Source organism: Cardiocondyla obscurior, linkage group LG01, assembly GCF_019399895.1.
Source record: "Cardiocondyla obscurior isolate alpha-2009 linkage group LG01, Cobs3.1, whole genome shotgun sequence".
In the NCBI taxonomy this organism is placed as follows: Eukaryota; Metazoa; Arthropoda; class Insecta; order Hymenoptera; family Formicidae; genus Cardiocondyla; species Cardiocondyla obscurior.
The window spans coordinates 6,640,082-6,665,113 of NC_091864.1; the positions used below are offsets into that span (position 1 = coordinate 6,640,082).

Genomic DNA, 25,032 nt, shown 5'->3' on the forward strand with positions numbered 1-25,032 from the left:
TGGAGAGAAAGCACTAATTTAAAATAAATTAAAAATAAATCTTGTACAATTTATAATAAATATGCATTTGCGATAAATATTTCGTATTATTTCGTGGTTAAGAAAACTTAGTATAAATTTATTCTCCATAATGCATATTACTAGGATTAAAGAGTGTATTTCATTAATATAATTATGAGACGGAGAGAAAAAGAGTAGAGAAGAAGAAGCAGAAAAGAAAAGAAAAGAAAATTAATCAGTAATTTACAATTATTGTTGTTAATAGCCTGCCTAGTAGTCAGAATGTTCTAAAGATAATAAAATGAAGTCGTGTAGTCATTCCCGGGGAAGAAATCTTCGGCCGCTTCCGAATCCAATGTGCAGAGTCATTCTGGCAGGTTATCGACGGTCATGAAGGAATAACCAGTAGTCATTGCCTTCGTCATACCTAACTAGCTAATTCTCTTGTCTCGTACGAATCGGCCGACAGTAATAATACTTAGAATACTCGCTGTATTGAGATATATCAGTCGAATGATCATAATTAAACTTTAATTACTAAAAGATAATTTAGATTTTTTTATCTAGACGATATTTGGAATGCAAAAACCAAGATTATTACAAGAAACAATTGTTTAACTAATAATCCCTATTTAAAAAACTAATGTAAAGATTTTATTATTGCTTGATTGTTGTTTTTTTCCCTAGATTTATTTTTTTTTCTTTAACGTGAAAGAGAAAAGAGTAAATGACGCGCGCGCTTTGTAGCATTTAATAAAAGACAATAAAACTATAAATAAAAGAGTTAATACCGAAAGATTAATTATTTCTGTTGAAAGAAATGAACACAGCGGGTACATTCGAGTATAATGTTAAATTAAAAAAGTAAAAATTCCTAATTAAGGTATATAAAGAAGCCGAGAGAATTCTTGACGATATAAAAAAGTCCATTTACTTTTGATTGATGAAGTAAGTGCGTGTGAGCGAGTTTAATATTTGCAAGTGTAATATTTAACAGTACTTCTGTTAAATGTAATTACATAACTGTTATAATTAATATTATAAAGATGTAACTGTTTCGCGTAGCTTATCGTGTGAATCAAGCAATAAATTATCCAACAATAAAGCTCTCTCGCGATGTAAGCGCGATTATATTTATGTTCCAAGTATCTGAATATAACTGAATTGTGCACCTCCCATGGGAACTATAATGATCGCTGCGCTTAATTAAATTTTGTAAAACAGTGCGTTTAGAATGTATCGAAATTATCGGGACGCAGTCGTCGTCGCGTGCGCGCAACGCGGTAGCGTTAATGACAAGAACTTGGGACAATTACTCGACACTTTGCATTCTCCGCGAGCCGAGGGGAACGAAATGGCATAGCCGCGTGATCTTCTTGAGCGCATCTTCAGCGTAGTCATCCTGTAATTCCGGCGCCGAATATTCAATTACAGCCGCGCGAGCGCGCAATCTGCGAAGTGCGAATAGTTTCCGGAGAACCATCGAAAGTAATTACGTTATTGGCTCGTTCCTTCTCGTCTACCGAGTTCGGTCGTGCAGGTCGGAATCGCGTGCTCGTGCCACGCGCTCGTTTGATGTCGTGCGGTACGATGCAGACACCCGGCCGCCGTTTGCATACGAAAGAGAGAGAGTAAAAGAGAGAGAGAGAGAGAGAGTGAGAAATACAGTATATACATCTTCTTCTATTCGCAGAATCCCGCCTAGGTGCGGTTTCGTGTATTAAATTCTTGCAGCAAGCTCCGGTAAGCGATGCATGCACGCAAATTAGAAACATACCATCAGGGATGTACAGCTACGAGCTACGTAGAACGTACATCTTCGCCCTGACGACATTACGTGGCGTTAAAAAGTGACGAGGGGCAAGCCCAGGCTCGACTGCCTTTACCGCTGCTCCTACCGCTGCTGCATATTTATGACGATGGCAATGAAGGCGACCGAAACGTGCTTTTTCACGTTGAAACGGATGAGAGAAAGCGGGCGTTGTATTTCGCGGCAATGAAATCTCCCGTTCCGCCGACGTGGAATGCGGTGGCCGTGTACCGCAAGATGACAGCATTAATTACCCCGTGGAATTAGATTTTCAACAAAAGCTTTAAATCGCGACGCGCCAATGTCGCAAAATCTGCGCGTTTCCCGGAAAGCGATCTCTCGCGGCGACGCAAATGCGAGCAGCATTTATTGCGAAACGCGACGTTGAAGTAACAAAATACGTAAAGCTTCCTCGGGCACTCGGAGTGTATTTTATTTCTGCGTTAGACAAGCACGGTTGACGGAGTATGCCGTATTGCCGAGGGGAATGGATGTCGATACATTTCTGAAAGTAAAATTCCTGCAACGTGCAACCACCGCAAACGCGGGCACAGCCACTGAGTGGCATTGAAAAACAAAAGTGCCGGCAGAAGTAGGAAGACAAGTGGGCACGACGTGGATGAGAAAGCTGACCGTCGCGAGATACGTTAGAAGTACGAGCACATTCAATTCTTGGAAATGCGTCGTCTGCGCGCCGGAGCGGCTACGGAATGGAGATTCTGTCGAGTGCAAGGGACGATTGAAAATGTTGGCGGCGATCCAACGACCGCTCCTCTTATTCGGGCTTTGTATACATGTTAAAAACATTCCCTTATCCGTATTATTAATTCTACAAATAAATTCGACGAGAGCGCGGTATCAGAGGCACGCTTCCGATTCGGATGGAAATGAAATTGTCGGTCGCAAAACCTGAAATGTAATTCTCCGCTGCGATGAATTCGACGTTGAGATATTATTCATTTAGTCCATATTGATGGATCTTATCTTATAATTGACCGTCGCGTCTGAAAATCGCCAACGTGCCGCGCCGCGCCGCGCCGGGACAAAGGGCAGTTGTAAAATTTTTCTAACTTACGGCTTCGTAATTAAACGAAGGAATACGTCGGATAATATCTCGGCAAGTTCTCGCGTGTACAAAGAGTGTCGAGCAAATTTGTAACGCTCGTCGGACAGACACATGTCGCATCGCGTACAGCCGCCGTTTCAGAAAACCGAAGCGAGTCGCAGAAGCGGGAACAATTACGCCGTCCGGTGTGGCGGTTAGTTGAAAAACTGTGGCTTTACACGGCGCGTTAAGTACGTATAACAGCCATCCGCAATTATGCGCCTGGAGACAAACGTGTAAATAAATGTGCATTTCTATGCGCGCATACGCATACGCGTACGTACGTACGTATACATATAATATAAGCGCACGCTCCGGAGCGCAGAATGACTCACGAGTGTCCCAACTATTGTACGCCTACGCAAGGCAAAGCGCATGACATACTGCAAAGTCAGTTCTGTTACAAAGGTGCAATGTTAAAATATCTAGGTACAGTTACTCGAATAATAAAATAGCTAGATAAAGATAACGATACACTACGCGAGAGCTCGGTTTGGTTAGATTTGGCGGCGCGTTCCTCTTTCCTCTTCTTTTTTCCGCTCACTCGTTTAAGAACGTGCAACTGCGAGAAGTAGCTTTTTCTAATTCAGGGTATAAATAAAGGGAAAATCAAGCGTAATTATTTTAGCGTAATGTACCCGAGTGAAAATTGATTCCTACCGTAACCTAAATAAATTTTCCCTCGCGGTAATTAGAAAATAGGCCTAATCAAACGACGGTAAAAAAAAAAAAAAAAAAACAAGATATTTAATTTATAGCAGATAGGAGTCTCGCATTACTTGCGAGGGAATGGGGCGGAAAGGTGGAGAAATCAAGTTAAGGTCAAGGTTAAAAACTCGTACTTCGTAGGAAGTGTAATGATCGAGCCTAGGGACCGCTTGGCGCAGATCAGATATCAGAATCATAAATGCCAGCTGGCGAATATATGCTTAATTTAAAAGCCGGTTTAGCTCCATTTACCCACGGTATAATATTATAATGCGATAAACGTAAATTTTCAAGAAACACATAATAAATGTCCAATTACGAATAAAATTTGAATTTGGGATCTTAATATATGTAGACGACGCTATCATCGTTTGCTCCCGATTTGCATTGATTTAATTTCTAAAGCAATAAAAGCGCTATTACGCTAACTTGGCAAAGTACGTAAGTTTTTAATACTGCGGCTTTTATACCGCCGTCTGCGAGTTTAACAGTAAAAGCAGAACTGCTTAGCGCATCTGAAACACGGCGTTAACCGGTACGCAGTTACGGCGTAGCTCGGTCCAGCTTATTTACGATTTCATCGTGCCACCTGCGACAGAGATTACGCCTCCCGAACAGGTTTTCATACCGAGCGACGTTCGCCACTGCAGATCACTGAAAGTCTAGTCGCACGTAGAAAAGGAATCTCATTGCCTTTGTTGGAGTGCACTTGAGAAAGAGGTCGACAAGAGAGAGAAGAAGAAAGAGAGTCGCTCGAGAGTCGAGATTATACATCGGATTCAACGCGTTGACGGGCGACGTCGTTGCCGATGTCACTTGAGCTCGAATCGTATTTAAATGTAGCTCGTATATCAGAAATCGAACCGTGTGCTCCGAGACGTACGTCATTCGGTAGGGCCTACTCTGTCTCGCGAGCGTTTCTTCCTTTCTTCGCGACGTCGCGACAAGCTGGCCGCGTGGAAATTTTCTTTGACCGTTTTCCGCCGCCGCCGCAACTGACTTGGAGTATTTATGATAGGAATAGGAGATGTAGCGGAAGATCCACCAAGAGCGGATGAAACGTTACTTTGCCTTACGACGCGTTATCAAGGCGTTCTCTGTTCCTGTCGACAACGAATCTACGAGGGGTCCGTAATTTATGATTATCATTGTAATGAAAGTCCCTGGGTGGTGTTCGCGCAACAAATCGTTCTCCCCTGCGTAAGTATGAATACGCTTTCTCGAGTCGAAAATATTACCTCGGAATACCGGCACATAATGCTGAATATCATCGTGGCCATTTCATCGGTGCGGTGTAATAAACTGCACCCTGTAGTTCTTCATTACCGTAGCGCTGGCGTGGAAAAAAATTCAAGTAATGGTATATCTTTACGTTTCTTAGTTACGCCGAAGTAGCCGGGACGACGGACGCTCGTTTCAATTTCTGCGCTGCGAATTTCGATTGATCGATCAACTGCGAATTTATGTATGAGCTGGAAATATCTGTCTTTTTCAAGGCGCAAATTTATACGGCACGGCGCTATGCATTTTTCACAGAGAAATGAGCGCAGGAGTTAAGTGGCTAAACGAACTGTGAAAAACACGAAACGACACTACCATTGTCCACCTTTCTACGAACCGGATATAGCAAGCAAACGCGTTCCGCGTGAAACGACGGAATTGATCGGTATTGGAGAGCGCTTGTTCCAGCGGTGTTTCGCGTATACTAGTTTGCGTATACCACTCCGCGGTAATCGGTAAATTGCGCTTCGTGCCGATCGAAATAACGATTTCGCGCTTTTCTAATTGGCCCCGAACAGAGGTCACAAATCATATCTCGAAGCGCGAAGGTTCGCGGTTATACATGCGCTCGGCCGAGAATTCCTTTTTGCTTCTTTAACTACCATCACTCTGTTATTATCCCGTCCTTCCTACCCCCCTTTTCGCATCCCCTCTGCCCCGCCGTGTCCCTTGCTTTCCTTATTTTAACGGATTCCATGCCAGCGAATGTACGAAAGAGTTATCGGAGGATGAAAAGGAACAGGAAGAAGGAAGCGTGGGAGGCGAGATGAGTAGACGGGAAGTTAAACAAAACACTTGGGATGAAGTTCTACGAGGTACTTAAGACTCAACTCCGTGCTCCATTATCGCATAATGCGGTAGTATTATAAGAAGTAAATGGTACCCGTCCGCACCGCGTGTGAGCCCTCCCGGAAGTGGGCATTCACCACTGTAACGCGCGTACGTTTCAGTCGACGATAAGTAACGTCTTCCTACAATTTGAATTTTCACGGGTAATTCGATCGCGGTTCACCGCCGTAAAGAATCCATCTATGTCGCGGTCGCAACTTCGACCACAATCTCGCGCAGTCACCGTTAAAACAGGCAACGGCATCAACTTGCACGGCCTCGCAAGGCGTGACCTGCTGATGGCAGGTAATTGAATATCTTTAACGCCTCTTTGAAGATCGACGTGCCGCGTCTAGATCTCGCTTCAGAAAATCCTTCCCTCGCGTATCTCCTCTCAAAGATCCCACCCAACTATTTCTCATTATCCTAATAGCTTATTATGTTCCTTTCATTTTCGCTGCTTGTCACGCACTTTTTTTATTAATTAATTAAGCATTGGATCTAAAGCTTAATATAAATATCCTGAAAGATGTACGTAAGATATTTTTATACTAATACTAGAAGAAATCGTGCGCGTCACTACATTCGGACTTGAAATCATTCGACATTTTATTACATTTTTTCAATTTTTTATAAAAGGATATTTTGTTAAATTTTTTACCATTATTATCTTACGTTTGTCTTATCGCGCGCGTTTTCTCTCTCTTTCTCTCTCTTTCTCTCTCTCTCTCTCTTCCTTTTCTCCTTCACGCCCAGCTTCAAGCAAGTTTTCCACGAGTCACGATCGAAGCTCCCGTCACATAGCGGAGATTAATTACGATTTAGCAAAGAGCGGATGACGTATGACGAGACGTGGGCGGAGTGCCTACTTGGTCGCTTATCGCGACGCGGGCCAATAACCGACGAAGAACGTGGTGCGCGCGCGGTGGCGAATGATAAACGCGCAGATTTATCAAAATTGTAGTCCGACTCGACAACGTCTATAGAATATCGTAATCGTACGCATTAGACGTGAGTGACATAACAGTATACGCCACTTTACCATTGACCTATATAGCACGCGACTATCAAAATAAATAAAATAGAAAGTCGCGTAGAAATTTACACTAAAAATTGCGATTGCATTAAAGACGTCCGATTTTTTTCTTAAACAATGTTAATTAATTATCAAAAAATTTGGTGAAATTAATTTGGGACTATTTCTATTTTCAGGTGCTCTGTCGCAATCCCAGTTTCCCGTGTTCACGATCTACGCTCAGAAAAGCTGCCTAGCGGTGAAACCCTGCGAGCGCGCTTGGTGCATCGATAGAGTGCAGGGACACCGCCTTCAGGGTCACGCACGCAGGACCATGACCGCCTCCTCGAGGCAGCATTGCCTCGAGCTCTGTCTCGGCGAGCGGGACTTCCTTTGCCGGTAAGTACCAACGCCGAATCTTTCTCTCTTACGTGAAACTGTCCGGCTGCTCGTTTTCCACCGACCTGCTTTTCTATCCGCTTCATCGCGGACACGACGTCCGTGGAGTAGAAGGACGAACTCACTCCGTCGTAATATTCCTCGCGAATCGGTACGCAGAGGGAACGCCGGCTCGAGTAGCTTTCGAAGAGCGTACGCTCCAATGCATTTTCCAGTTATTGGATTCTTGGACCAGCCAGAGGACGTTACACTATGCTTTTATACACTCGCGAGTGTTTCCCGGACATGAAGCGTACGCTCGAAAACGAAAACAAACGGCGAAGAATACGCGAGCCAAGTCAGGTCAATTCTAACTCGCGTTAAAATCGTTTTCTTTATCGTCGCGTGACGTAAAAGAGACATCTCCAAGACGAGCGTATGTATAAATAGAAATCGATAAAACGAGGAGCAAGGAATATGAATCGCATTGAAATTCATAAGGAAAAATATATTGCGCGAAACGTAAAATTAGAGTTAAAATTTTTTAAAGCTGTGGAAAAAGACTGTGCGATAAACTCATTGTGAATGCTTGACGAATTTTTAATATTTCGGTATTATCAATCTGCACGAGATATATAAAGTATAATAAAATGCTTTTGATCGTAACGGAAATAACGATATTCGTATCGTTGCGTTTATTCTGGTGAACGCACGGCGCGATATCATTTGTGCCACACCACCGTTAGTAGGTACCGTAATATTGCATTGATATGAAAATTTTATTGTCGAGGAATTTGAATTTTAATTGACAATGCATTCGAAACTCGAAACAATAAATATAAAACAACTGCGTTACATTAATGCCGGATAATTTCTTTGTCAGTGTCAAATAAAACGGCCCGCCGCACGCGAATGTCTCTCTTACGACGTGGCGATATAGATTTATTTTGATCGCGTCGCGTTTATCGATCCCCGTCATATTTATAGGCTGTCACGTCGCAAGATTTATAGAAAAACGTCGACGAGAAAAACGCGACCCGCGACTTAAACCGCTAACGAACTAGACGGCCGTCGTTTTACGAGCGTAGGTGCTGCTAATTCCATATCGGCGGACGTGTCCCTGGTGCAGATCACTCGCATCGTCGCGCTGGTCTTATTTACCATAACGTGTAACGGCGCGTAACCAGATGCAATAATGCGTATCGCGGCGTCTTTACTGCGCGCGCTTATAAATAATGCAGTTCCGCGTGGACCGCGATCGTGATTCGTATGCGGTTACGTCGGCGGTATCCGGAGCGTAATGACCGTCGCACTTTCATTACTCCTACGGCGAGCGAAAAACGGAGACGCGGATACGAGAAGAGCTCGGCCAAAGGAAAATGAAGCTCCGGAATGGCATCGACATCGGCGTTACTTTACGATACGACTATATTGCATTTTAAACGCTGCCCTCTTTCACACGTGATACAGCGAGTCCTTCCAATCGTGACCGTGTGTCATATAAACTGCTTTGTTCACGCGACCTCGTAAACGCACAAAAATTGTGCGGATAAAGCGCACCTCTTCCCGTTGTGGGAAGAAACGCAAAAAGAGATATTGTACGCGGTATTCACGTTTATGCCAAATATACATATATACTCTACTGATAATCGATTATATTTGCACAAGATTTGCAAATTCTTCGTAAAATATGCATGTTCGCGTTCTCTATGATACACGAGGGTGGTTCGACACGGCATGCGCGTATTTTCCCTTCAACGCCAGTATTATCATCTTTTTAAACCTGCGCGAGGAAGCGTTTTTGCGCATCGTTATTGCCAATTCTCTTTCTCCGATCGTTATCGTCCGTACAAGTAAGAGTCTAGACAAGAATGATTTCTCTCGTGCCGCGATCGACCGTTAGACATTTAAGAATTTTTCTCACGGAAGTAGTGATTATCGATCCGATGGCTTTCTATGATTCGCCGTGTTGATTTATATGCTAATCCGTACGGTTCGTCTATCAATTACAGCGCTCTTGATCTATAATTACATTCACCTTTGAAATGCGATTTTTATCACGTGTCACATTCAGCGCGTTTTTACTCACTTTAAAGCTCGCGCGCGTGCTCTTTGAATGCGCTAAGCATTTTAAACGTGACACGTGCTCGACGCAATAAACGTGTAGAAAAATCTGCTCTTCCTTTTTCCCCGTATCAGGTTACCCTAAGCGTGTGCTCATCGATTTTCCTGCGCCCAAACTACGTCGCTTAAACAATTTTTTTCTACAATATTTTAGGATATTACACGATTTTAATTGGAAAAGTTGTCTCCGCGCCAAAGTCGACTGGCCACCGGGCTGGCGCGCGGCGTAAATAAAATTAGATAGATTAGAGGTATTTCATTGGGCAAGTATGCGGAAGACGACGGCGCGCAAAGTCTTTCGATTTCGATAGAGTGTTAGTTTGTGTTGCGCGTTTATGCGGTATCACGCCGACGCGTCAAGACTCGCCTCAAGTCCGTGAGGCGAGCGTGCCGGGTGAATGTGCACGTGCACACCTTGAAAGCCTCCAAAGCGAAAGGTCTCTGCCAGCTGGTCTCTCGCAACGACCCCCAGAGCTGTATCTTGGCTTCGACCCGAGACAGGGTCGAGAGATCCTCGGCCAGGCGGAACCGTATCAAAAGTGGTATACCTACGCGCGTTTCGAGACCCCCGGTGTTTGAAGAAACCGTGGAAAAGAGAGCACCGGGGTGAATATATGCATGAACGAGCCAACTGCCGAAGCAAATTTCCTGAACAAACGCGCGCGCCCCGTTTTGCCTTTCCCAGCGAGAGTGCAGACATAATCCGCTTAATCTCCGAAGAAATGAAATGCGGCGCAAGAAAGAAAGTAGCAAACTAAAAATGCAGCTCGCTCATCGTCCCGATTCCCCGGCGCGTAGGTAGACGGAAAATATATAATTGCAATTACAGTATTTAATCCGACTCAATATGCGAGAAGCATGATATCGAGCGGCGCGCGCCACGCGGAATTTGGTCAAATAATTAGCGTTAATTTATTTCAGGACGATTTATTGTGAGCTGCGTACAACGTTAATATTAATTGGCATTGCAAATTGAATAGGAGAATAATAATTATTTGATATACGCTCGCTCCAGCGAAGGCTGTTTAATCGCGAGCATCCGTATTCATAAACACCGCGGAATAATTCGGTACGAGAACTCACTGCGATATCGGGTAAAATCGTATAAATCGACGGGCCGCTATCGAGTCGAAGCGATCGGCAGAAACGTGCGCGCGGCCGTACGCCAAAGAGAAACAACAATGAAACATTTATCCATGAGATATTGCGCGGCGAGATAATGCACGGATTCAGAGATCATTGCGCGGGTTGAGTTCTGCGCATCCTCAGGGATCGCGTAATCTCTCTACCCTAACCCGACGAACCCAGGAGGTCAGCGGTGTGTGGCGGCAGAAACACTTAGGAAATTACATTAATGTACGCGCTGTCGTTTAGGAAAAGTCGGGACGATAAGGAAGCTCGAGAGTGACCCTGCGCGCTTCGACATCAACGCGGAAGAAAACGCGGGAAGGAAGCTAGCTGTTTCATTAAATGTAGATAAATCTTAGCTGCACGTCGGGAGAGTTGCAATTGTTCGCCGTACCGCAGCTCGACCGGGTAATCAAGAGAACCCGCAGCATTACGTTATTGCGTAACAATACGCGCGTGTGATCGCGGGGGCTTAGCAGACGCGATGCTCCGGTTTTCTCCACCTCTCTACATTCGCTGCTCAAGAACCGCCGATGAAGATCGTATTAACATTCCATGGGAACAGTATTTCCTCGGCACAATCGCCTGATTAGACATTGTCGGCGCGGAGCGCCGGAATTCTTTCGCGGGAACGCCTTGATTTCCAACGAAGGCGCTTCATCACGCGGCAAGATCCTCTCGCTAACGTTCGAACTACGTCCGTCAAGATTATTGGAAGTCGTTACCGCGCCATTTTTTCACCGTGCATGCACGCATGCTTGACGTTAATGTGGATTAATACGAATAACCTTTTAATGATCTCACATCGTTAGTTGAAAAAAGAAAAACACATTTTTGATTTTTATTCACTTAACTTTCTTTCAATTTTAACATAGATAATCGCTTTTAATATTATTTAATCTGTCGATAAAGTTCTAAAAAATTGAGATTCCAATTTCTTTTCTTTATAGAAATCTTACTTTGGTAGTATTCTTTAATAAAAATATGTGTTCCTTGTATATGTATATGATTATCGTAACGGAAGAAGTCTCTCTGAGAGACCGACCAAACTATGAAAATGATACAATCGAAGTTCTGTCGCGGAAGTAGATACAATATGTGCGTTTCTTTTGTCCGATGCATCAGTGATTTGTTGCAAGCAAATAGTAAAGACTGAGCACATCTCAAGTGATGTGCTCCAGATGAGTATTCGAGAGAATCGCGTTCGAGTGTAGAGAGGAGAATAGAAAGAAAGAGGAGACGGGCGCGAGAAAGAAGAGGACTGAAAGCGTGGTGCACGCTTACGACCGTCGAGACTGGTCGAGCGATCGATCAAACGCGAATCGGTCGTTCGAGAATCGTTCCGCTGCTACAGGGGGCTCGGATCTGGGCGATGGCTGTTCACGAGAGATAGATTATTACTGCCGGCACGCCGTATCGGCGTTCCTTGTTACCGGGTAATGAGTTTATTGTTTAAGAATCACGCCGGAGTTACATGTGCTGCAATCAATTACAATAATGTAATATAATCGTAGCACGGTCCCGTGGCGTGCGGTGTATAATGAGGTCTTCTCTCCCTAATGAGAGTATTGGTTCACGAGAGGTGGCCGCTCATTCTAAGCACGTTCTGGCACGTACTCGAGTAATGCGCATGTAAGTATAGCAAGATGCACGTACAATGTATACCCTGATCCCGTGTGCACATTCATATATCCGCGCTTCTTTCTGCATCGTGCGTGCGTGCGTGCGTGCGTGCGTGCGTGCGTGCGTGCGTGCGTGCGTGCGTGCGTGCGTGCGCGCGTAAAGCGAAACGAGATAAAACTGTGAGAGAGCGGAAATAGTCGCGCCAACTTTCGTCTTACGCTAGGCGCGGATTGTAAATCTCAGAGAAAAGTTTAGCCAGGGATATCAAGACGCCTAGATAAAAACTTGCGAAAAGTTTGCGACGAAAAATTCGAATCCTACGTCGGTGGCAACGAAGCCTGCCGGAAATCATTAATCTGGCGTGTCACATCGGACATCGCTTCAACGAAGAATCCCGGAAACGGCAGACACGAAATTCCTTTTATCTCGGGGGTTTGGCTCAGCGATCCGGGAATTCAGACAATTTGCATTGCTGATAATTGTAGGAGACTCTTAAGACGATATGACATCTCGACGTGAATCGTGTCGAACTGATCACAGTCTTCCTAAGTAGCTGATATTCTCTGATATTATTACGCGAACTCTCTGACGCGTCCCGTAAAATCCCATAGATATTTGCACTTTCGCTCTTTGACATCTCCCTCGCGCGCTCAAATCGAATTCCACGAAAGAATGACTGTGAAAGCTCGCCTCGGCGATAGAAAGAACACTTACGCGCCATGACTGCGCCGAAGTGGCGAGCGACAAACTTCCTGTAAAAAATTAACGTTTTCAAACGGAAGGACGTTGAGGGTACTACAGTGAATGAGGCCGGCCTCGACTTTTGTCCCACAAAGTTGAGTATCGCGAGTGAGATTTGTTGAGGAAGTGCGGTTCCAGCAAGAGAACACCATTTGAAATGCAAGCTATAAAACAACCGAGATAACTCGAAAATTTTTGGCCCGAGAAAATGATAAAAACGCGCATATTACATCGATTTATAGCAATCAAAAATAATTATAATAAAAAATTATACACGTTATTTTCTATAATGCTTTCGTTGAACAAATTATATTTAATGCATATGATTTTATATCATTCAAATTCATATACTCTATTAAATCGAAGCGATATTAACATACGCTAAATAATCTTAGCTTGTATAAAAATTCCAAAGCAACGCGTTGAACATAATTTCTCTTAACGTTACAGACTGCTCGGCGCATTAAGCCCTATTACCGTTTCCCCGACAACAGATACTGCTCCTTTATTGCAATTCTACTCTGTTACACGAGAAAACAGATCCCTCTTCCTATGCGCTTAGCCGTGCACTTAACGTTAGGAACGTTGCCCGATGTAACCGACACCGACACGTCCAATTATAAGTGCGAAATTCATTGTTCGAAGATCCGAGCGAGCACCCCTGTGTAGTTCGTCCCACTCACGCGTTTGAAAGACTGCCAACAGGCGAGACACGCTGCGGTAGCGTGTACCGGCGGACTACTTAGAGCAGCAACAATCTCCAAGTCGAGACACTCCCACGAGAAATCTCCGAGGATCGTACGGCGAAAAGAGCGTTCGAAGAAAGTAACCACAAAAGAGCAAAAGGGACATCAGCACGTCGCAGAAAAACGTTCAGGAGAAACGAGAGAAAGAGAGAGGCAAAAAAGAAAAAAAAAAAAAAATAATAATAAATAAAATAAAATAAAATAAATGAAAGAAATTGAGTAGCTTGATAAAATTTCTAGCAGCAAACGCACAATATTTGTACAAACACGGAAACGGTAAAATGAGAAAACAAAAGAATTAAAAGAATAGTATTTTATCACGCTTATTGACGCGTCGGAGGTTGTAAAGTGGTGTTAAAAACTTTTGTTAATTACAAAAAAAAAACGTACGTGTCGTTGGTAACAATTTCTCACCGCAACGTACTCTACGACGCTACTTACTAGAAGATATACGCTAGCCATAAATTTGCGGAACACGCCATTTAATGTCGCGTCACGGATTAACAGTCGTAACTTGGTCTTCCTATTGTATTCAGTGCATCTCCGTTTGTCACTTGACTGCACATCGCGATGAACAGCAAATGGGTCCCTACAGTGCCCTATACTGCAGTATGTACCACAATCTGGTTTAACTGCAAATAATCCTAGCGATTGTGGAGAATTTGACATATTTAAAATTTTTACACGGTGACCGCGACGTATTTCAGCGCGCGTCTCTGCAATATCTCGCGCTTTTGTTCCCGTTATCGCGAGGTACATAAATAGCCGCGTGACTAAATGTAACCGCCGATGGAAAACGCGGTCCCAAACTTGATTGCGAATTCAAGAAATGGTTTCTTAAAGAAAAACGTCCGATGGCATCGATGGCGCGTGCGGCAAAAGTCTGATAACGAAGTTCGAAAAGACGCGAATCGAATGAGGAAAGTTCAAGATGGGTTAAATGAGGTGGGGTAGAGAATGCGCAGAAGGAGCGATGGAAGATGAGAACGGCGTTGCCGATGAGGCGTTGATCCGACCTTATAATGTACAACGGCATTTCTACTTGCGGCACAACGAGCAATTATCATCACGCAGCTGAGTTAGACGCTCGCGGATACCATTTTCCGTGGCTGCCCGCCGCGATATGCGGATGTGTATTTGAATGTAGAAAAATTGTATAAAACGCGGAGCTAAGGTAGAAAGAATGAAACGGAGAGGACGAAAGAAAGAGAGAGGAACATGAAATTCATAGTTACTCGGAGCATCGACGAGTGAAAAAAGTCACAACACGTTGACGCGATAATTACAGCGGAAAGAGGAACCGCCGAGTCGCGAAAAAATTATTACCGGTATGGTTAAGAAACTGAAGACGCGTAACGAGCCGTGCGGCGCGATTTTCAACGTTCCGGGATTTCGCGACGAAATAGATGGGTAGGAGCGTGTCGGGAGGAAGATGACGGACGTCGGTTAAGGCGATTCGCGTGGATCGTAAATAACTAAATGAAATTAATAAAGACGGACAGGGTAGTCAAACAAGATGGATTTTGGCGTTAAGGCGTCGTTGAAAGCGTAAAGTGCGAAGGGGAGAGTAAGTTATCCGCGCGTCGCAAGACTGCGAGACGCCAGAGAAAGCGGAGGATAGAGACGAAGCGAAGCGTGGAACGGATAAAGCAGCCACCTCCCGCGTGGGCAGCCGTATCTCGCTGTGAAAAGGTTTTAACGCCGGCAAGCACAAAGCAATCAATCATCCGGCAAAGTTGTTTAATCCCAGCAATAACTTGCACCACGCCAGCACCGCGTATCGTGCTACGGGGCCAACGTAAGCAGCGACTTGTTACCGCCGAGAAGCCCGACCTCACGCAAGAAAATTATAAGTTCGGGAAAGACACGTGGAAAATCTATTTAGTCTGCACGCGAATATGATTTCCGCTAGTTTATCATCCGATTTAGACAAATTGCAAGTCGCACGCCAGTATATCTGTTATCTTTTTCTTTTCCTTTTTACTTTTTTTTTTTTTTACACGCGTTAATGACAGATCACGATGCATTCTTTATTATTTTAACCGCCGCGACGAATCGCAATTTTTTTTTCTTCCGATTAAGTCCTTTTTATGACCGCGAATGCTGATAACACCTAAGTGCCTACGTCGGCGGATCGTCGAATCATCGTTACCGCAGGTTACATTTCGCCGTATACAGTCCTTCTCCATTACGCCTCGGCAAGTTACGCTAGTGGAACGCCTATGAAATCGTTCGAATACCACGTACCGATAATGGTTCGACGCTTGGTCGGCCGCGTGCATACATCGCGACGGCACTAACAGCGGCGCAGTCCTGGAGGGAGGGAAAGGGACCTGTCAATATGCCTAATTAAATCCATTCGCACGCGGCATGAAGCGTGGCATACGCGCGATCGTTTTGGCCCGCCGCAATCTCAATAGCACGCGCGACGCGCGTATATTTGCAAACCACCTTCTTGCAATCGGCATCCTCGCGCGTTGCGTCGAATCTAATGTCTCGTCTCGTTCGATCTCTCTGTCTCTTTCTCGTCGCCTCGCGATCATTTACCGTTGGACACATGCTATATCCGCCGGGCATTATCGCGAAACCGCAAGGGCATTTTTTACTCTTTAAGCCCCCTCTTCCCGCGCCAAGTATGCAGCTGCGTTGCGTGGTTTCGCACGGACACATGCGTAATTACGCACGAACCAACGTCGAAGTACTCTCGAGCGCACGTCGTCGAGATTCATGTATGCCAGCCGCGGATGTTGCGTGTAAGCGAGCCACTCGTATCATCGCGCAACGTACAGCCGGTATGGACCGGAACGTGTCAGTTCGTTCGGTCAGAGAGCGATGTGGCGAGTGAGCGCGAGAGAGGAAGATACGCGTTGGATAATCGTTTGAACGCTGCGATCCGGTATTGCACGGCCTCCGAGGTTAAATTGCGATCAAGGGCTTAACGGTGATTTCCAAGGCCGGTGAAGATACGTGACTGATTTCTACGATTTATTCGCGTTCGCAGTTCGTTTCACCACCCCGCACGTATTATCGATTTCATTCGACGGATTCCGCTCATCCCGTGTGCCCCGTTGCGGAAGAACGCAAGCGGACTTTAAGGTCAGATCCGGATCGCGTAGTCTCGTACCCGCGCAGAAACCCTCAAATGGCTAGCTGCTACCGCGTTACGAAAATTGAAGTGGGGATTAACTTTACTGTCCGACAAAAAAAAAAAAAAAAAAAAACTGCGAGAAATATTGGCGCCAGAGAATATCGATACCTGTATTTCCCGCTGACATAGTTTAACAAAGGACCTTTGAGATTTTTTTTAATGCTTGGAAATTGCAAGAGAGAAATATGCACATACATATAGAGTGTCTGAAATAAAATGTCTGGACATTTAAATTTAATCTCAATAATGGTCACGAATTGTAGAAATCCGTGACTAGGACTTTTCGTCTCCAATTCTAATTTCCTACCCACAGTTTTAAGATTTGACATTTTATTTTGAACAGTCTCTATATGAAATACATTTATCATAATGTATTACTATCGTGTTAATACGCGCGCGCGTGCAATAATACCGCTTTTATACTTTGATCCATAATATCCGAGCTGTTGAAAATAATTTAATTTTAAGAAGTTTCCGCGAATATTATATAAAATATCACATTAGTCTCGTATAAAATATTTAATTATTAATACGGCGGATATAGTTAATACAACTGGAAAATCCTCATTTGAAATATAAATTTATCAGTATAAATACATTAAGTATTTGAATATCGCGTTTGCGGCAAAAGGAACGGATAGGAAATACGTCCGCTTGTCAGAACATAACAAATTCACGAGATATTTTTATAAAACGTTATTACCATACTTCTCACTTCTCTGCGGTAATAACGTCGGCAAAAAGTTTTAATGCGAGATCGGTCGGGTTCTTGTACGCGCAAAATAGAATAACTAGGTGGACCATGCTTTGATGCAGAGTTCTTGCGAGTTTTACTGCCATTAGAAAGCGAAAGCGTAACTGTCAGTCTGCCTACTACTACATTCCGTAAGGTGGTGTTTATGAACACACTTGAAGATTATGTACGCGATCCATCATCGTTTGTTAGCGACTATAAATCACGCCTGATAGAGCCGAGCTGTCGGTCAAGGTTTAGCAAATAGAGTCCTTTTTTTTACGGCAGCGGCGATCGCGCGGCGTCAGGTATTCTTTAACGAGTACGATACGATCCGAAGGGATTATCGCCGGCGCCGGCATCGATTCGCAGATTGGCGATCGTTCCCCGCAATTTTCCCATAGGTGCCCCGATAGAACGCCGTGCCATTTGCGGCGAGAATTTATTTCACGGCGGCGTAATGGCGCTAGGAATTCACCGTCGTGTATTTAAACGCGGCACCTCGCTGCGATGATCTCGTCCTTACCGCGATTCCGGATAGCGCGGCTAAGGCCGGGGAAACCGCCGCGCGAAATTAACGGCACCGGCCGCTCGCATAATCCAACGGGCGAGTAACGGCGTTAGACCGCGTGGCAATTAGCCCGCGGAAAACACACAGTCGAACAAATATTCCCGGCGTGGTACCGGCCGACCGTGAGTGCGCGACCATGCGCGGTAAACGTCGAGGAACCGTAATGCAACAGGGGACGAGAGGGATATCTCTACACACCCTCGACAACGACACCGTTACTCGACGATACTTGCCATTGTACGTGACCTACCGCGCGGCGAGACGTCGTTACGAAAGTTAACGCGCGACCGAATTTCACGCGTACGCACGTCCGTCGATGCGGCACCGCGAGGCATCGTAAACGCGTAGGTACCTATGTGCGAAGCAAGGTGCACGCATGATCGATGCGATCGGCGATAATAGCACGGTTTACGGAAGCGCAAGACCGGCACGAATCGCCTACGCGAGAAGAAAGAATGCCGCGGAATCTCATCTTCGCGGGCCCACGTCATCGCCGTCGCACAGCAGTGAAGCAAATCGCATCCGTTCGCACTCGTTAATCCCGCTGCCCTCGGCGTTCGCGCCGTTCCACGATTAGTCGGCGATATAGCGGTCTATAGAGCGCGATGGCTATCGGCCGAGTGTCATCGCGATCATCGGCATATATTCGCGACGCGTCACGAGCGGCGTGCTGCAGCGGTTCGCCGACCGAACGAGTACTCGCGGCTCTGTCCTACTTTCCGAACGTGTTCGCCGTATATCTCGTTAGACAGCCACCCACGTGGTCCGAAATAACCCGTCTCTAGTGGGACGCCGCTTGATGCTGGGGCCGCGATGCAAAGCAGCTCGGGTAAAGCGAGAGGACGAAGAGCGACCGACTAGGGAGACGACGGGGGGGAACCGGAGGGAGAAGAGAAGGCCCATCGTGGTAAGCGGCGAGCACATGCCTGTCCGATCCGACATAGCCGCTGAAGTACAAGGTGGCATTGGGGATACAGCCGGTCTCTCGATCGCGGTCGCCGATAGCTGCCGCATGACAAGCCCAAGGGGTGTACGTAAACGGCTGAATCTACCCACCGACCTCTCCACTCCGAACGATGCAACTAGCCTCTTGTCCGTTGTGTCTGCCCGCATTCTCTCTCGCTAAACTCCTCTGTCATTCGCTCGTTTTCTATCCGTATCTACACCACGCTAATATGTCTCTCGCTATATTCTTCTCGCATGAATTCGGTCAATAATTTACATTCCACCCTCGCCACGATACGAGCTATCAATTTGACGACGCGATATACGATTACGGATAATCGGACGACGTCAGTATCAGCAGCTCGGCGATTCGCATGAGCAGTTTATTACGCAAGTGCTTCGTCCCGCGAACGACGGAGATGTAAACGAGCATGCAAAGTAGCCGTGGATCTTCTCTCGTGGCCTCCTTTGAAGAAAGGAGCGACGCGGGCGAGGACGCGAACGAGAATGAAATAGACGGAAACGGTCAACGACAGGAATAGTAAACCGTATAAGATGATATCGTTCGGTCGACTGGCTTGATTAGCGATTCGCCGCAACGCAAACGTATTGACCACAAAGGGTACTATCGCATCAACGACGCTACGTCGTAAATTTCCAATGAGTCGTCGTATCGCCGCGCTACTGTCCGTCGGATATTCCCTACCGCGAATATTCGTTTTCTTTTCTGCTGACTAGCACCAACTTGGCATCTTTGCTTTTACTGTCATTCGGCATTGAAAAATGCACCGTTGAATCGTAAAGATTTCGAGAGAGAGAGAGAGAGAGAGAGAGAGAGAGAGAGAGAGAGAAAAAGAGAGAGCAAACTTAGGCATTTATAACCACGTGCACGTCGTCGCGATAATTCGTCCAAATATTCCGTTAATTATGCCTCTGCTAAATTACAGTTAATCAAGAAAATTGATTAGCTAATTTTCGCAACTGTTTCGAGCTATACGCTCGGTAATTGCTCGAGCGAATATCGAGAGAATCAAATCACTTGTGCCAGAATATTAGAAAAGATCTCATTACCACTAGAATATTTCCATATTTTACGTTCACGCGTGCATACGTCTTGGTGCATTATTAATAATGAACATTAATATTCCGCGAACTAAGTAGCAGATTCTCACTCCCGTCTTGTCGTCCCGGCATCGCGTTATGATGAATATACCATTCGCCTTCGCTATGCGTGGCCGGTGAATTAAATAGCTAATATTCTTGCACGTTGTATAGATTTGAGCGCGTATGGCTGTACGTACGCTGAGAACGAGAAGCAGGATAGGAGCAAAATGATTTCGCGCGCAACGGAAGTACATTGATTTTCCATAAATTAGATGCAAGTCATAATCGCGCGCAGTACACGGTAGAAATTATAAATCCAGATGATATTAACGACGAGGTACCGCCGTTCGAAATCAAGCTCGCCCCTCATTGCGCTATCGTGATTCTATTCGGTTGATATGATCATTGAACGCGGCCGGCGTTATAGTACTTTTCTCTCTTTGTTTTTACCGGGTACTTCCACAGGATATCGCGGCGATACGTATGAGTAACAAGAATTAATATCCCGCGGTCCGCAAGGGGAGAGCGTTCACTTTTGTCTTGTCCGCTCGACGTCGTCCCACAATAAATACATCTTTCCGTCTTCTTATTCTACTCCCTTTCCTATCCTTCGCGAGTACGCTTCTCTCCGTGTGCGCGCATTCGATTCTCGCGGGTGTGCTCGCGTGAGCGTGCACATACGTGCCGGGGTAACGACACTAAAGGAAATTTGTAATGAAACGTACAAGACATAATGGCGAATGGCGCAGGAGGCCGGGGGAAGCCACCGAAGCGATTTATCACGAACGCGATGTGATCGGGGCTCGCTTCTAGCGCTCGGACGTTAATAACGCCGGCTGCGAATCACGAGCTCTATCCCGCCGCCACCACCTCCTTTCTCCGCCGTGTCTACTCCGATGCATACCTAATAAAGCGGCGGCCGCATCTCCCGACACCGTCCCGGCATCGCCTTTTCCGTACAACCGCATAAAAAGCATACAACAGCGACAACAAAGACGGCGACGACATGCCTCGATGACAACGGGGAAAAAGCGTGCAAGGTCGGCCGACGTGATTACGTTTACGTAGCGACACGCTCGCTAATCAGGAATCCGAAAAGAATTCACGGGTCGATCGGCGGTCAAGGTCCGGCAAAAAAATACAACTCCGCGTAGCTTTCGATTCAGATGAGTGCCGGCAATTATCGTGTTCGCGCGAAACAGCTGCTCTTCCATTATACCTTAAAAGGATAATTGGGAACGTGTCGTTACGCACGCCGGTTAAGTTAAATGACATAAGAATTAATCCTTTTCTCTTTCTGCAAACGCGCGCCGTAGCCGGCTTTAATTAACGGCGCAAAGAAAAAGAATGAAAAGCCGATAACGAGAAAACGTTAATGAGATAAAATGAAAAAATTGACTCGACAATGGTAAATACCGCCGTATCGAAAATCGTTGCGCTATTTAAAATCGAGCACGATTTGAGAAAGAATATGAAGACGTAAGGACCTGACTTCAAATACGCCTCTCTCCCGTGCGCACGAGTATTTACCCTCCGTGAAGATTACGGTCAGCAGAAAACGCGGGCGTTTGAGATCGTTCCTGCGCGACGAGCTCTAATCGGATATCGCCTTGGAAAGAGCGGCGAGGTGTAGGCCATCGTCTTCTCTCGCGAGCGTGCTTTTCTTAAAGTCAATTCAGAGCTACGTAATAGAGTGGCCTTTCTTCCCGGATGTACGTTTGAACGAGTCAGGATGCGCGGGCATGGTCACTGAAAAGTTCGTGCTTCGTATTCCTATCAGCCTTCTCTGCGCTTTAGTACGAGATACGTGTACCGACGACCGACCGCGCCGGTGGTGGTGTCGATAGAGCTCCGGAGCTCTACGGACGAATGTATTCCGCCAGCTCCTACTATCGTAGATACGTACGGTGCAGCTAGTTGCGAGAAACGACAGCGAGCGTGTGCGAGAGCTAATACCGAAGTCGATGCTGGCGGAACGACGGCGGTATGTGTAACGATCCCTTGATTGCTGTACTCCGCTGCTACCGAGTTCGACGTTCACCGGTCTCCTTCAGGATTTTCTCATCTCCCTTTGTCTAGTTTCATGGTGCCCGCACCCCGCAAACCCGCGTCGATCGGTTGTCGCGGAGCAGAAGGAAGAAAGAGGAGGGAAGCCAAAGGTCCGGAAGTGGAAAGATCGGCGGTGTGTATCACACCGCTCGCGATGGAATGGACGTTTGATGTAAAAGGGCAAAAACCAGTCGGCATGTTTTGTCGAGCGCGAGAGCGCGATGGAACGCGACGGAACGGGGGCAAAGAACCGAAACGGACCGGCTCGCCAGCTCGGCCGCGAATAGTCCGACCAAGCCTATCGAGTTCGAGTCTCGCTCAACGAGTTGGCAAACTGTTCCCAACGCTGTGCTCGTTCCGCGCTGTGTAACTCTATGTAGCTCTGACCCCCGATATAACTACCCGAAAAGAGAAAGCAAAACACCCTAGCGAAGAACGAGATAGAAAGAAAGGACATACAGTTCGAGCACTGCATTTCCTGCGCACTTGTAACTTTTATGATCCGCGTAAAACAACGATTTTCACCGGTTTTCCTTGCATTACTTCGACCTTTCTCTTTTGTCTTTTTTTTTTTTAATTTTTATTACACTTTCTCCTTCCTTTTTTACCTTAATTTTTTTTATTTTACGTCAGTCTGTTAATTAATATTTCGTACATAAATTTAAGGTTAATAAATCTCAGCCGCATTACAAATTTTATCACGATAATCGATACTGATTAATTAATTCTCGTCGCAGATGAGCGCTAGTCACGCAAATAAGATTTTGGCACGGAAAAGCAAAATTAAATCAGTTTTAAACTTGATAAACAAGCCGTTTAATAGAAACTTGAAGTCGCGAGATCTCAGAAGTCTTTGGAGGCGTATCAGATGTATACACACTCTGAAAGCCACGCGGCTCGGGTTATCCTAACTCTGTCCCGATTTCCTGTGGACTTTACGACTTTGCTTGGCTTCGCGTGCCGGGCAAGAAAAATGTCACGGAAACGATCGAGGCGCGTCACGCTCCGCTCGATACGAAGGTAGCCGTGAAATTGGGGATTTAAGCACGGAAAGCGTGATTCGTGTTGTCGCCTCCTTCTCCTCTTCCTACGCTATACAAGACTTTAATTGAGTCGGACTTTTTACCGTTTGCACAAAAGCCTCGGTTATCTTGGTCGTATTTTTAGCAAAAAAGAAAAAAAAAGGAGAGAAAAAAACGCGGAAATTAAGAAAGATATTACTGTACTCATTAAAGGCCTTCAACTCGGCTTGATCCGAACGTTTAAGTTTTTTTTAATATTTTTTTAAATAGATATTTATTCCTTATACATTCTACATGCATGTACATATACGAAATAAATGTTAGCCCTTTAAAGTACGTAAAGCTTATGCCAGAAATATAAGACGCACGCATATTTTTGAGTACAAAAAAAAAAAAGGCACGAGTACGTAATGGAAGGAATTTTCGTCGTGTTACTGTCTACCTTGGCCATCTGTCGAGCCAAAATGCAGTCGGGAGTCGTTTTTAACGGACGTTTCTCCGCGAGCAGGAAAAGTAATAGTGTCATATTTGCGTAACAAGTGTCATACTAGAACTTTATCTCGCAAAGCCGACAGATGGGTCGACATTTCGAGCTTATGTCACAAGATGGAAACGAATACGTCGGGATATACGTCTGGTAACAAATACGGAGCTACACATACCGTTTACGTTCCCTCTTAGCTTTCTAGTTCTCCAGGCATATAATCCTTAACATTTGTAGACTTACCTGCAACAAAAAAGAAAATATGCAAACGTTATTAAAAATTAACAGCAAAAAAAAAAAGAAGCAATTGGGCGGGGTAAAAATCACTGCACGTTAAATATACCACTCGCCGAACACGCTGATATACGTGATCGATCGTTGGTCGTATTTTAATCGGGCAGGCAGGATTTTGCGGCCCAAGCGCGATATTATCTCGAGCAAACCGATTAAGAAGTTTTATTGCTCGTGTCGGAGGGTGTGGCTCGGACTAATTGCCCAAAATACCCGACTCGCGGCCTAGCATAGCCCGGAACCCGGTATTAACGTTAATTCACGGTTCCCATGGAAGAAGATATCGCGTTGTGCTGTCAATGATGATGTATGCCGATTACAACACGCGACAACGTCGTTATTATAACTCATCCCTTTATTGCCGAGAACAGTTTTGCCAGGCGCCAAATACTTGGCTAAGCGAAAAGTTGACAATTAGCTTTATTATATGCCTGGTCTTGCTTTAATGACCGCTTGTACCATTTCATAAACGTGAGCAGGAATAAAGACGCGAAAAGGAAGGAGGGGGAGTAAAGAGGAGTTGTGCAGTGGCAACGTCGTTTTCACGACTGCTTGAAAGAGGGCAATTAATTTTAGCTTTCGCCTCCTCTTCCGCAACGTAAGATTCTGTACGTAAATATTGCCATTGAAACGCGCCCGCCGCCATCAATTGCGAAAGAAATACTATCTTAACGAATTTAAAGAAGCTGCACGCAATTGTACATCACTTACTTGACCTTTGTGCGCGGTATTCAACACAATGCAAAAGAGCCTCCGCGTTTTAATTGCTTCGCCAATTATATAAACATCTCGACGTTACGGCATTTATCACGAAATTACACAATTGATTAAATTAAAATATTTTGCCATGTTTTCAATTTGCAATCGATTGCGAATTAATAACGTAGCATCAAAGATATCATCGGTCGAAAAGTTACGAATTTGATATCAGCACCGAATACTACTTTTTCAAAGGAAATGAGAAAGAAGTTGATTTCAATTCAATAGCCCTCGTGACGAAAGCTCGTTCCATGTCTCAATGTGCTCAAAAAGTTTTTACCTCACTCCCTCTTGTGATTTCTCCTCCATCTCTTTCTATTTCTTTCAAGTTTTTGTAACAAGCTGCACGTTTACGGAGCAAAACGGGGAGGGAGAAAAAAAAGAAAGAAATTTTTCGCATTAAAGTGAGTGGAACTAAATCGATGATATCTGTTAATCA

General features: G+C 45.2%; 1 protein-coding gene across 2 annotated transcripts in view; it reads right to left on the reverse strand.

Annotated features, from left to right (window-relative positions):
- Positions 1-25,032, reverse strand: part of Atg16 (Autophagy-related 16) — a 196,669-nt gene that overhangs the window by 7,554 nt on the left and 164,083 nt on the right. The window contains exon 9 of one of the 2 annotated variants that reach the window (XM_070658717.1): positions 21,069-23,786. The exons of the other annotated variant lie outside the window; for it this stretch is intronic. Coding sequence (XP_070514818.1) covers positions 23,745-23,786 — 42 coding nt within the window. The 3' untranslated portion in view covers positions 21,069-23,744. Of the gene's footprint in view, positions 1-21,068; positions 23,787-25,032 lie in introns of those variants that run through there. 2 annotated transcript variants of the gene reach the window in all.